We start from the raw sequence: 15,040 nt of genomic DNA, 5'->3' as shown, positions 1-15,040 counted from the left end.
GCTTTATGCTAATTACTTTAATGCCCAACTGGGCGTGTTTTTACTTTTGACCAAGTGGGCGTTGTGGAGAGAAGTATATGACGCTGACCAATCCGCGTCATACACTTCTCTCCATTCATGTAATCAGCGCATAGTGATCTTTCTAGATCATGATGTGCAGTCACATACTCACACATTAACGTTACTGAAGTGTTTAGACAGTGAATAGACATTCCTTCCAGCCAGGACGGGATGTCTATTCACAATCTCAACACTTCGGTAACGTTTGTGTGGTACTTACAGCAGAGTAAGCGTAATGACAGTTTACAGCGAGATTACGCTTTGCTGTGCTGTAAGTCCCACAAAAACGTTACCGAAGTGTCGGGAATGTGAATAGACATTCCGTCCTGGCTGGAAGGAATGTCTATTCACTGTCTAAACACTTCAGTAACGTTAATGTGTGAGTATGTGACTGCACATACTGATCTGGCAAGATCACTATGCGCTGATCAAATGAACGGAGAGAAGTGCATGACGTTGATTGGTCAGCGTCATACACTCTTTACGACGCCCACTTGGTCAAAAGTAAAAACACGCCCAGTTGGGCATTAAGAAAATAATTAGCATAAAGCTAAAATCGCTCATAATATGGTGAAAATAGATCGTTTTTCTAAATAAAAAACACTGCTGTTATCTACATTACAGCAATCTCATTATGTAGGAGATAGGGCACTTATAATGTGGTGACAGAGACTCTTTAAGTGGAAGGCATCGAAATGCTTGGATGATCCTTGGAGAAAGTAATAGTTTCTAGTAGTCCAAACACTATTCCCAAATGGCCCATGATTATTTTTGGAAGTTGTTTTCCACTCTGAACCTGCTATTGCGGTGTGATTTTTCAAATTGCAGGCTCACATATCAATTGTGTAGCTTAGAGTGAAATAAATTTGTATGCTGTAAATTGTGCTGCTAGACCTGCGTGACAACCTTGGTGACTAAAAGACAGCAGCTAATAGCTGATTGGTTGTTTAGCTTAGCACATAAATGCAATGTTAACTATAATAAGGGCTCATTTATGGGGGTGTTGCCCTTAGCAACCAATCATACCACAGCTGTCAATTTTCTGAAAATTAAGTCAGCTATCTGACTACGATACATATTATGTCAACTCCTCCCATTTTTTACTTTGCTAGATTTATAGGAAAAAAAGACACAGAGACAATCTGATTTTGTTTGAAAATGTATTTTCTACCAATTCCAGTAACACAGCCTCTATGCTTTGCACTCATAAATCATCAAATATATTAGTTCACTAAAGAAGAGCTATACAAAGAACTACTGTACATTATTGTCTTCAGCACACTAGAGAATGTATTGAAATTTCCTGAAGAAACAGAATCATTTACATTCATTTTTTTCCCTAGTCCTTTAAAATGATAAATGTTCTATTAAGAGAACAGCAGAGGTTTAGAAAAAAATAGCACAAAATCAGACCATATCTTATTATGAGACATTCATTTACCAGGGTTAATATATTGCTGTACATAGTCTCTGTATATAACTTTCATCCAAATATTTGTTCAGTTTGATTTTATTTCCTGTGGTCAAATATATCTTTTCAAATTAGTCAACCTGATCTGAGCACGTCTGATACGTATACATCATAATGCAATGGATTACAAATCTCCTTGCCACCCACCAAAGAACAAACACTGATCCTCATATGCTTTGATTTAATGCATCATAGAGGTGTAGATGGGGGATCCTGGTGGAGAGTGTTCTCCGGTTGCTTGCCAGGGGGGTTGCCAACAAGCACCTCGGCTTTGGCCATGGTATTTAGATACAGGGCTAGGGCAGCAAACTGAATCTCAGCAGGGTGAAGGAAAGCCTAACTACAACTCTCATGCACCATGAAATAATTATAGATGGGCACCTCTATTCTACCTCCATAGACATAGTATATACAAAATGGATGTCCAGTGTTTTTAGAACCATCTAAGAGCACCATATGAAAAAAAGGCAAATACCTCCGTGGAAGAGGCGCTAGTCAAGTGCAAATTATTAGTAATTTGTCCCGAATCTGAACCGATACACTCTAACCCCTGTGAAGATGACAAGTTGCTAAGTACTTGAAGTCAACCTAGTCTACTTTCTCATTAAAGTGATACATCCCAAGGTCAGAGTGGAGAACCAAGGAATAAAAAGTCCAGTAGCCCATATCTGCATGTTGGACAAAAGTCAAGAGTATTTACCTTAAAGTCTGTCACTTGGTCATATAAGTTGAACTGGTTTACTGACCTGAACAGCGTTGTCTCCTTGATTCTAGCACCATTTTTTTTTCTCTAGATCCTCCTGTTCCAGAGATATGGCCACTGTTGTGTTGGCTTCCTACATGCCAATTTGCTGTAGTTAGCCAACAGGGCATGAACTACCCTCAAGCTGCCTCACGCTGATTGGTCAGCATCAGCGGCAGGGAAGCTAGCTCCACCCTGTTGGCTACTACAGCAAATTATCATATAGGGAGCCAACACAACAGTGGGCCATATCTCTGGAACGGAGGGCCTAGGCAAAAAAAACAGCGCTGGAATCAGGGAGAGCGCTGTTCAAGTCAGTGACAGGTCCTGTTTAATGATGGTGGAAATGTTAAATTGAGAAGTTCAATAGACAGGAAATTGGGCAGTGGTCATGTTGAAAAAAGTTTAGAAGCAGGGTAGTCTCCATTTTTTTTTAAGCCTGATAATACATAGTGGACCACAGAGCCATGTTATAATCTATCAGGTCATAAGAATGAAGACTATTATGTTTCTTGGAACTAGTAATGAGACCATTAAAGTACCAGCTTTGGAGAAACTTTCTTGGTAATATTAGATGTCCACATTACTAGCAAAAAAGAACAATCCCTGCATGTCTATAAAGAATACAGGCCCCATATATGAAAGCTTGTACTCTGTCAATGCTGACACAGCCAGTCGTGATTGGCCGCACTATTGGGGTATTTCTATTCATAGATATCATTTTCATCTCAATTTTTTAAATAGCACTTTTGTAAATTTTTGCTCAGCCGCCAACATTACTGCCTGGATTGTTTATAGTCTATGGGGCGGTTTAATGTGGGGGATGGACTCCTACTACAACTAGTACTACTATTATTTCACCAATCAATGGCAGCTGTTTCTATGGCACATATAATTGGGGTGGATATTATAATAGTAAATTCTTTAGTATGTTATTGTAACTTTAGGTAGGTCTAATTTTTTTAGTTTGGAACTTTGGTATTAAAGCTGGTCTTCAGATATTTGAAAATATATCGTTCATAACAAAATATGTGTCCCGTGTTAATTATAGCCAATCGGGAGCACAATTCTAACGACAGACTTTATATAAAGATGTGCTCCAACAATTTAGACTTGACCTAGTTTCTCGGTCAAGAGGCACAGAAGGTTAGACAAGGGGAGAAATTTCTCTATCTACGTAGGTTTCCATGTAATAGATACTACCCACACGGCAAGGTCCAAATAGTAAAAAGAAACCAGTCCTTCCTACCATACTATTGTCAATGACACAATAGTCCTTTATGGCTACAGGTAATAGGAAACGTAAAAGCAAGGTGAAGCCAGTAAATCTAGGCTTAAGTTGTGATACAAGGTAATTGTTTGTAAGATTTCCTAAAATAAACCTATAAATTATGGACATGTCTATGGGTTGATTCTTGATTTGCCTCCAAAGCCACCTCTCCATCCTCCAGCCACCAGCTGTCACTCAACTTACTTGACATTCATCTATTCGCTTTCATAGTTCTTGACATCCATCTATTTTCCCCATCGTACTTGACCACCACTTATTGTCAGTCAATTTTCATGAAATCCACATGCTTCATCTTATTATATCTACTTACTGTCACTCTTTTTATTGACCTTCAGAAGCATTGTCTTACTTTTCCTACCAAAGATGTTCAATCTCCATTACTTTCTTCTTCACGGCAGCTTTCACTTTTTTCTTTTCCCTCATTACACTTTCCTCAAACCCCTAAATAGTTCGGGAACTTCTTCATTCTCAGCTCCTTTATGGAGGTTTGATTAAAAAAAATATATAACATCAAGCCCCCCTTGGTGGGACTCAATCATTTCAAGAAGGTTCAACAATAGTCATTTATTTACAAATGTAGAAATGCAGTGAGCATGTTGGGGGAAAAAAGGAATTGGTAAGGCCTATAATGCTCTTGTTTTTTTTTTTTTTATATATATATATTTTAGTGTATCATGACAGAGTTAAGGCGGAAATGTAGTCAACCTTTAACCTCATCAGTGCCAGGGAGATCTGCAAGGCATCGCACTGCAATGGACTACATCATCCTGGCAGTGAAGACTACATCATCCTGGCGGTAAAAACACACAGAAAGCTCCCTCAACTTAAATTTGAGGCAGTTTATTACAAACCTAAATATAACAAATATAGGTGTGAATTGTGTTATTGTAAGGTCAGTGATCCTCCTGGACAGAGATAATCCAGCCCGGAGTCACTTGTGGAGGTAGGCATCTAACCAAAGCTTGCCGGACTTTCTCAGGGATCTAGAGGGAAAGAAAAATGAGGCGTTATGGAGATTATTCAGATATTTTCAACACTGGAAATCTTCAGCGCAATGTCCTCTGAGATCTATGGTGGTCTGGTGAAGGTTGAAAGATCTCCGGTAAGCTAAATCTGGAGAGGACTACAGCCACCGATGTGATTGGGATCTGAGCTCACAAGCCCCTACATATACGACCCATCAGATACATTGTAAGTGGACTTCTCCCTTAAAGAGGCTCTGTCACCACATTATAAGTGCCCTATCTCCTATATAAGGAGATGGGCGCTATAATGTAGGTGACAGTAATGCTTTTTATTTAGAAAAACAATCTATTTTAAACCACTTTATTAGCGATTTTTAGCCTTATGCTAATGAGTTTCTTAATGCCCAAGTGGGCGTGTTTTTACTTTCGACCAAGTGGACGTTGTACAGAGTGTATGACGCTGACCAATCAGTGACCAGTCAGCATCATGCACTCTTCTCCATTCATTTACACAGCAGCATCGCGTTCTTACTAGAACACTATGTGCAGCCACATACACAGACAAAACGTTAATCAAGTGTCCTGATAATGAATATACATGACCTCCAGCCTGGACATCATGTGTATTCAGAATCCTGACACTTCTGAATCTTTTCTGTGAGATTCCAGCAAGCCACGCGTAATCTCGCGAGATTACAAGGTAAACGAGATTTCGCTTCCCTTGCTGGAAATCTCACAGAAAAGATTCAGAAGTGTCAGGATTCAGAATACACATGATGTCCAGGCTGGAGGTCATGTATATTCATTATCAGGACACTTGATTAACGTTAATGTCTGTGTATGTGGCTGCACATCGTGTTCTAGTAAGAACGCGATGCTGCTGTGTAAATGAATGGAGAGGAGTGCATGACACTGATTGGTCAGCGTCATACACTCCTAAGTAAAAACACGCCCACATGGGCATTAAGAAACTCATTAGCATAAACCAAAACTGCTAATAAAGTGGTAAAAATAAAAAGCATTACTGTCACCTACATTATAGCGCCGATCTCCTTATGTAGGGGATAGGGCACTTATAATGTGGTGACAGAGTCTCTTTAAGATATGGTCCACACATGCTGTTCTCAGGGAGGCATTGCTTATTTCCATGGATCAGTTGGCCAGTTTGCGTTGTATGGAAGAAGTGCGTCTAGACGTGGTTGACTCTTTTACCCTTGATTATAGTTTTTAAAGAGATAACACAGCCAGTTGAAGAATCTTGCTACACTACTAGATCTATAATTATAACTATAGACTCTATATAAAGATGTGTTATTTTTCATTCTAAGTAGGAAAAGCCTTGGTGGGGCATTCATACTGCTCCAACAATTAAAACTTGACCTAGATTCTCGGTCCAGAGGCACAGAAGGTTAGACGAATGGGAGCGACACATTCTGGATGACATACTTGAAGCAGAATGGCACTTACCCAACAACATCACGCATTGCGTTGTACAGCGTCTTCTCCTCATAGTTGACGTTATATTTCTTACACAAAGAACGCACAAGTGGTGAAATCTTGCAATAGTTGTGGCGAGGCATAGTGGGGAACAGACTATAAAAGAGAAAAAGAAGACATGTTGGGTAAATTGTATACCACAGCTACAAAGCATATAACAATATTCTAAAGCAATATTTGGCCAAAGAAACTACACAGGAATCGTCCTGCTTAATTGGAATTCTTGAGTAAGAAATAACTTTCTGGTTCCGTTAGTTGGTGATAACACAACCACATAGTTATAAGTGTTATCTTTAATATGGACATGAGCACTTTTGTGTCAGGCCACCATTCACCACACAGTTGGTGCCAGGACTATAGTCAATATCAGGCAGGATTTGCAGAATAGTGTAGCGGAGGTACCATATCTCAACAAACTTGGGATGTCAAAATAAAAATCTAGCGTGTCTAAGCATTTATCTTTTTTCATTATAATATATAGATTTCTCTTTGGCCAATGATGTTGATTACAGACACATACAATAACAGATATATACTACTTGGTCTACTTACTGATGTTCGATCTGAAAGTTGAGGTGTCCACTGAACCAGTCATTGAAGAAGGATTGCTCAATGTTGCATGTTGCCGCCAGCTGTGGTTATGGACATATTCACAGTTAGGTTTCCCATTATCCTCTTGTATACAATTATACATATATGGCTGCGTTTACATCATGCTTTACGTTCAGTGGAGTGTTTCCTGGGCATATGCCGAATGTAGCAATAGGTACCCACTGTACCCCGATGTATGTACCCATATGTACCCCCGACGTATGCTAAAAGAGGCATACATTTGGGGGAATTATTAAGGCATACGTTTTTCTGCTGTTCTAAAAAGCATAGCTAACCCGCAAATAAACGCATATTACATGATTTACCTTTCTTTAACAGTGTAGCCTATGGGCGACATATGAAATTGTATGGCATACAGTTGCATATGTCAAAGTTTTATGTGTGGCACACACCTCTGGAGATTTATCCAACTTATGCACTGAATGTACACCCAAAGCGTGATGTGAACACAGACAAAAATATATGTAAGTGACTTTATAGACACATAAATCTCTCCACACAATCTTAAAGAGGGTATCCGAGATTAGAACAGGTCTGCTTTCAATCCTGAAACAGTGCCACTCTTGTCTATAGGCTGTGTCTGGTATTACAGCTCCGCCCCATTCAAGTGGACGGAGGTGAGCTGCAATAACAGTCACAGCCCATTGACAAGATTAGAATACTTAAAACATACAATTTGGCTATTAAGTAAGTTATTTGTAAAGAGGTTACCTGACTCTCCAGCCAATCTCTGTATTTCTCATGGTCGATCTCCATCGGAAGGTGATTCATCTGTGTTACCCAGACAAACCAATGAGATTCAAAAAACCTGCAAACAACAACATTCATTATTATAGGTTTGTATACAATTATTACTTGCACCTACATTAAGCTTCTTTAAGTTAAAAATGGGCATAGGGGTTGCCTGAGAGTAAAAAAAAAAATTGTTCAGGGGATCCCGCATAGTAATAAAAATGTTGCACATAAAAACAACATGGTGTTATAAAGTGCGCATTCACGTGTGGTCGCATGACCAAAGAAGTGCGAGACGCAGTTGACGTAACTTCCTGCCAGTAGGCAAAGTAAGACTTCTGACACTTAGCCATTGATCACAATGACTGTATAGTGCTGTAGTCAGTAGCCGATGGGTCATATACTGGAATTGGAAAGAATAATGCTAAACAACAAACTTTATTAGATTATCTGTCGCTTTAACCATGGGGTGTTTGTTTGCTTCATAAGCACAAACTTTGCAAAACTTCCCAGGACTTCCCTTTATGATAATTGGTAAATAATCTACTAACTAGGATACGCCAAAAAATGTTTTAATGGGATACATAAGTGGCTTCTGGTGGAATTAGATATTTTCCCTAGGTACAGTAAATCTTGGATAGAAAAGCTTTATTTACACAGACTACGGGACGCATTTACTCCAAAGATCATGCAATGGTAATTTTTCCGATTTTTCTGTATAATCATGCTGTAAATATCGCATGCTGCTCTTTATCACATTTTACAGCCTTGCACTGGCGGAAGTTGGGAAAGTTTCTATGATAACTGAATTAACTAAACAAGATCAGATAGGGCCAGGGACACGATGACATGTGTGGAAGGTCATACATTTTACCTACCTGACAGCATTGAGCAAGGCGACGGATCCAAAAAATCCAAAGAAAGGAACAAATGTAATCAAGAAACGAGTGTAATAAGAAAGTGACCAAGCCAAATCCTGCAAAACAGGTCAAACATTTGAAGATTATGATTCTACCTAATATGATGTACATTAACTTTTTTATAAATCTATGGTCTTGTTGAAATCAGCTTTTAAAGTTATGGATATGGATCTCCTTTACCCGATTGCACAAAAATATGACTTTCAAAATGGGTCATATTGAAGGACAGAAAAAAAAACGTTCTCTGGGCTGTTTTCATTTAAAAAGTTTATATCTTGTACTTGATGATGTTCTGTGGTGGAGTGGAACTCAAACAGAGGATACGTACCACATAGTCCTTGCGAACTATCATTGTTTTCATAATCTGAACTGTGAAGTACACAGGTATCAAAAGTGGCGGCCCAACTGCGAGAAAAAAAGAAGAGACATCATTGCCGACGTCGTACTTGCCCATTTTTGGTGATATCTAGAATTTTGTTATAATATAATATTAAGATTCCCAAATGATCATTTATAAGAACCCATGGGTTGACCTACACTATAATTATTTTTTTAAATTCGTTTTATTGAACAGAAAACTGAAAGCATTACATACATAGGCCAGACACAGTATCATACAAAATATCTGGCCTAAGGAAAGAGATATGAAACCCGTGCACACCATAAAACAAGAAACAAATTCCAAGTAACATACAATCAGGATATAAAAACATCAAAAGTCAATCGGAATGCTGTAGGCGATCTAATGACGCCATAAGTAGGATATAAAGTGAGAGGAGATGCACACCATGCGCTCCACACCTTCACAAATTTCTGCGGACATCGTCTATTTTTGAACACTACATTCTCAAACAGAACAGTAAGAGCGCCACCGAGAGCAGGAAGGCGGACGATCACCCATCCACCTAAGAACTATGGCCTTCCTAGCCAAAAATAGCGTTTCTCTAAGAACAAATCTAGTGTGGTGCAGCCATTGATCCTCTGGTAAAAGTCCCAACAGGCATATCTCAGGGCGTAAAGGCAAAACCTCTTCCCAGAATGCCTGAATATAAGAACACTCCCACATTAAATACCAAAAATTAGCATTGGGAACTTGACATCGATGACATCTCGTATGGGTTAAACGTCCCATGTGGTAGTGTCTAGTGGGTGCTAGGTAGCTTTGATGACGAATATTCAGTTGTATAATTTTATTATTAGCCGAGGGTGAGACATGGAGATGGGACTGTAGAGCTTCCACCCAATCCACCTCTGTGATGGAAGGTATAAGGGGTTTCCATATAGCTGCAATGGGTAAAGCGGTCAACCCTAGTTTAGAACTCAAGAGATGGGTATACTATACATTTTTATCCATTTGTACCTTCTAGGTTCTTACAGCTGGAGCTGTGTATAAAAAAACAAGACAAATATGAACTATTGTAAGGACAACCTTACCAGACATTCAGATTCCAAGGGTCATTTTCCAAAGTAGGGTTAGAAAAAGAACAGAAGGAAATACAAATAGGATAGCTTTGATCTCTCTGTGAGACTCATGTATTTTTACCTGTACTCCTACATAAACCAATAATCCCATTATAAATCCAATTACTCACTTAGAAAGAAGTACTGATGTTGGTGATTATAGGGCATATACTTTATCTTCTTCTTGCCATACTATAAAGAAGAGGAAAAGATTTAGAGTAATTACCTGGATGGAAGTAGATGCATCCACCTAGAGCAGACAAATGATTGCTGCTTTCTATGCAATAGGTCACTGAAGGTGGTTTTAGAGGGGTAGATATCGTAAATTTTTACCACTTTTAAAACGAGTGGCGATCGACAATGCAGCCTGTTGATTGGCTCTTGTTGCTCCCTTTAAATAGAGCAATGATCGTTTAGTATGGGGACGAACGATCATTACTACAATCGCTTGGCCCCATACATTTCCATCATGTCGACAGCCCATCTCCTTGTTTACACAGGGAGATTTGCTGTCGACTAGCAACCATTTTTTTTTGTTGCTATGAGCGTTTGCTTCGGCTGATCGTTGCCATGTTTACACAGGGTAATAATCGGGAGGGAACGAGCGTTCATATGAACCCGCGTTCACCCAATCGTTGGTCCGTGTAAAAGGGCCTTTAGTCATTGTGCAACAGAATATTACATGATGAAATTTACCACTAGAACTGTAATAAAAGTAATACTAAAATATAACTAGTTTTATGGCCAGATTCTTACCTCCACTGGCTGTGTTTCCCCAAGCACGAAAATGTTTACCATGTTGACGTCTGGGTCCTTGCTGAAGATGTTAGGTTTGGCGTGATGCTGAAAATGACGATGGTTCCACCAGTTGGCTGATGCGCCCTGCAGACAGATGGACCCATATGAGGTGGTAAGCAAGACTAAAAGTGATTTTACACGACCAGATATTTACCTAATTTAAATCGAGCAACAATACAGTTTGTCAATCGGCGCTCGTTGCTCCCTTGAAACGGAGCAATGATCGCTTAGCATGGGGACGAATGATCGTTACTACGATCGCTTGTCCCCATGCATTTGCATCATGTCGGCAGCACAGCCGTGCTGCCGACTAGCGATAATTTTTTTAGCTGCATAAAAGATGCAATCACCCGACGAACAAGCACTTCTCCGTTCATCGGCTGATCGTTGCCCTGCTTACACAGGGCAATGATTGGGAACGAGTGGTCACATCAACGCTAGTTTGCCCGATCATTGGTCCGTGTAAAAGGGCCTTTAGTCTCAGTCCAAAGCTCTAACCCCTATTATCCCTGTATGAAAGTTACTGAGTTGAAGGCTCTGCAGCATTTATGTTATGCTCTTCTGGAGTCCTAAGGGATTTTTTTTGCATCCACACATTAGCATAAAGTATACTGACATCTTATTATTATTATGATAAACTATGATATATCTCTGATCATGGATCACGTCTGTGAGACATCTCAACATTTATGGTCTGATTACGCTTAATTTGGCTTGTAGAAAGGATATAACTGAAATGAAAAATGAAATAATTCCCATAGTTTCCACACCAAATATTATTATCCCCAGTATGACATCACCTTTAGATGGCCTATAACAAACTTGTGGAGAATGTGGTTCCATTTTGACTTCTTGAAGACAGATAAGTGTCCAAAATCATGTTGCAGCCAACCAGCCTGGGCCTGTAGAGGAAACATAAATATGATAGTCTAAAGCAGTAATATTCGATAACAATAGTACATATATCACACCACACTGCTGAATAGCTCGCCATAAGAGAAGGACAATTTTAAAAACTCACCTGAGAAACTGTCAGCAGTAAAACAGTGATAAGGGTTGGTATCCACCCAGTACCAAGGTAGCAGAGGGTAGTCCAGACGAGAAGCTCCAATGCCAGGATGTGTCCTAAGTAAAGGCCAAAAAATAGCCAACTGGAGTTAAAGAGATCCATTTCCTCTGCTGTTTTACGTAGTTTTTGGAAGTCTTCCACCTGCTGAGCCTGTACCAAGGTAAAAGATGATAAAGCACCGAATCAACCTTACCATCAAAGCATATAACCACCATCCTCCAATCTAGTTAGCCTATATCACTCACACACTTGGACCAATATCATAGAAAGTCAACACCCAGTGTATTTTAGGGTGTGAGGAGGAACCAGGCTACCCAAAGGAAAAGCAGGCAAAATCTAGTTGGATTTAAAACCATGGATCCAATAAAGAATGAAGCCGCAATGAGCCAACGTGGTGCCAAGATATAGGGTTGGTCATTGATTACCTAATGGGTACTCATTATAAAAGCGTATATATGTACCATAGATGCAGACCATTCAACCGCTATGGAGCCCTTGGAGAGAGGGGGCTATTGCTCAGGTTAATTCCACCCTCTTCGGTATTGGCTGGTAAGTATCTATGCAGGAGTCCACAAGGAGAAGGGGCATTGACCAAAGGGTTATGGAAAGGGTGTGTAGGGGGAAAACGTGATGCCCTTTAGTAATGATGGCAAAACCTCAGCACCACAATGGGGCAAATGATCTTTGCTATGGGCCCCCTCTCTTCTATGTACGCCACTGCCTGGGCAGTGGTACATTTTTCCATTTAGCCAATTGATATATAAAGGTGCAGTATACGTATTTCCAATAAATTTTTTACTAATTATAGTAAGATCATGATCAGTTTACATGGTTTTTACCACCATTTCACTACTAAAAACTTCTCACGTATTGTTGGCCAAGCCAATAATAAAATCTCTTATTACTAAATAATATTTACTAAAAATAGAAAAGTAAAATAGCATAGATGATATAGAAATGGTGAACTGCATTACAGTGCTCATGAATACATTGGTCCCTACTGTGAAGAACAAGTTATACCATTATAATAGCTCTGCAGCAGAGTATTATGTTTCAGAAATGGTCAGAGAATGAAGCCGAGTAAGAATGTTGTTAATAATAGAGGAGCCATGAGTGCCATTTATTTGCCCAAGAACAATATCAGTGCATCAATAATGGAGAAACACGATTACATTACCCAATTGCACAATTAGCTTTTCCATTTACCCTTTGTTGCCCTTGATGGGCCATTCGACCTTCCATTGTGGTCCTAATATTGATTTTTATTTGGTTTATTTCTAGATACATCTATATATAAACTATTTATAGGAAAGTTCACAAAAAATGTAGTGTTCAAAAATATAATCCAATCCAAACCAAAAACTCTGTATGCACAGTCATGTTCCAGTACCACACACAAGGGGCGAAAAGCCCCAGGACTCTTGGGTTCAGTTCTGGAATACATCTATAATGTAATGATTACAATAATGTAGTGCTCCACCTATACATTGGCGTTTTGAACTTACGGGCAGGAGGGGGAACTCGATAGGTACCAGACTATGAGCATGTCAGACAAGGGTTACCGTATGCTTCATTGGGGATTGGCCGTTTTACAAACCACAATGAAGTGCCCACTGAACATACCACTGGAGTTTATACAATTCAACTCCAATGGGGAGGGCACTGTTCCTACCAAAGGATACCAGGTATTAGGCATGGTGTATTACACTACCTCAAAAAGACTGAACCCTATATTCCACTAACAGTCTCTGTATACACCATTTCGCTTGGTGATATGTTCTTGTTGGAAGACACTTTCTTCTGGGTTTATACGTTATGGGTTTTTCTCTAACAATTAGAAGTGGCTTTTGTATAAAAAAACTGGCTACCAAGGAATATGTCACACCCACGGATTTAATATTGATTTATGTCATGTAACTGGAAACTACGATATTCCAGACTTGTCACTCTTCGAGCATGTGTTCTAAAAAACACATAAAGACCTCCTGGACCCCGGGAAGGTAGATGAATGTGAGCAAACAACGAGCCACCACCCTCATGCAACTTTATGGCAGTGGAAGAGGGCTGGGTGGGGGTTGGAAGAGGTCAGTCGTTGTGCAAATTGCATGATGGGTGAGTCTGGAACTGTAGCTCGGCTAATTTATTACATTTATCAGTGTCTACTGCACGCCAGGCAGACGGGCTCTACAATATCACCATATCTTAGCTTCTTTAACCATGTAAGAAATGTTATGTTTTTTGGTGTCAAGATCTCTCCACTGCCTTGCCCACATCTTTAGGGGATATTCATATGCGGCAGATTGTTCCAAAAATTTCTACTAAACATCAGTTCCATTCATCTGAATAGCGTTGTTTCTGCAGCGTGTGTATGGATTCCTACATGCCCAATTCAGATGAATGGAAGAGTCGCGGGAATTTCTGCAAAAATTCTGTCCTATGTGAATATACTGTATGCGGTCAGTTCTTTATTTGTTCTCTAGTCTTATGTATAGATACCTGAATCATCTCTCTCGCTGTTTCTACATGTTTATCTCTGTTTAATCTAAATGTATATCCCACTTGCTAGTTCTTGTGATATTTTCTTCTATGAATAATTGCAATTCACAGCTTTGCACATGCACTGGGTGCATCATTAGTAATGACTGTAATCAAAAAGTATATACATAATATATAGTATACATAATTATCCGTATTTCCTTGCCAGTTCTCCAATTTACCATATTTGGTTTTCACATGATCAAATTTACATATCAAGCGTATTATTTAATTTGGTAAAAAAAAGTATAAAGGTAGTAGTCAAAATGGGAATACACTTTCACAACTAATTTTTTTAATTGTCCCAATAAATATAAGATAAAAAAAATTAAAGCAATTTTGCAAATAGCCTTGATTATTAGTTTCATATAGTTTTGTGTTTACAGTTTACTATTAAGAAATAATATGTCTCCATGGCAACAGACTACAAACAAACCCTCTGTAGTCTGATCCTGCAGTCATACCCTCTTCCATCTGTCCCCTACTTTTTGCTACCACTGTTTGTCTGCGGTATAAGATATAGAATGCCACACATTTTTACGAACTCTCTCAAATAGACACAATCAATGCTATGAAATATTTGTTATATAAATGTTACAAAATTTTTCTGTTTAATATTTAAAATCCTTTAAAAGACATGTAAACGCTCTGTCTTATTTACAAGATGAGGCAGTAATAATACTATAATAGGCTACGTAATACATGTCTCAATGGAAAAATAAGGCTGGGTTCACACTGAGTTTTTTTGCAGGTGGAAAATCTGCCTCAAAATCTTGTTTGGAAGTTTGAGGCAGATTTTCCTCTGCCTGTACGCTGATTTTCGCAGCGTTTTTTTTATTTTTTATGTCAATGGGAGATCAGAGGCGTAACTGCACGAAGATAGGGCA

General features: G+C 39.1%; 1 protein-coding gene across 2 annotated transcripts in view; it reads right to left on the bottom strand.

Annotated features, from left to right (window-relative positions):
- Window positions 1-4,388: 4,388 nt before the first annotated feature.
- Window positions 4,389-15,040, bottom strand: part of FADS2 (fatty acid desaturase 2) — a 52,519-nt gene continuing 41,867 nt past the window's right edge. For both annotated transcript variants that reach the window (XM_075837664.1, XM_075837663.1), the window contains 10 exons: window positions 11,571-11,768; window positions 11,350-11,451; window positions 10,508-10,633; window positions 9,883-9,943; window positions 8,619-8,695; window positions 8,249-8,346; window positions 7,350-7,446; window positions 6,579-6,658; window positions 5,997-6,122; window positions 4,389-4,547 (listed from right to left, as the gene is read on the bottom strand). In XM_075837664.1, the coding sequence (XP_075693779.1) occupies window positions 4,496-4,547; window positions 5,997-6,122; window positions 6,579-6,658; window positions 7,350-7,446; window positions 8,249-8,346; window positions 8,619-8,695; window positions 9,883-9,943; window positions 10,508-10,633; window positions 11,350-11,451; window positions 11,571-11,768 (1,017 nt within the window). In that variant the 3' untranslated portion in view covers window positions 4,389-4,495. The remainder of the gene's footprint in view (window positions 4,548-5,996; window positions 6,123-6,578; window positions 6,659-7,349; window positions 7,447-8,248; window positions 8,347-8,618; window positions 8,696-9,882; window positions 9,944-10,507; window positions 10,634-11,349; window positions 11,452-11,570; window positions 11,769-15,040) is intronic.

The sequence above is a fragment of the Rhinoderma darwinii genome, chromosome 9 (assembly GCF_050947455.1).
Source record: "Rhinoderma darwinii isolate aRhiDar2 chromosome 9, aRhiDar2.hap1, whole genome shotgun sequence".
NCBI lineage: Eukaryota > Metazoa > Chordata > Amphibia > Anura > Rhinodermatidae > Rhinoderma > Rhinoderma darwinii.
The sequence above is the reverse complement of the archived record's forward strand: the minus strand, read 5'-3'. Positions and strand labels throughout refer to the sequence as shown.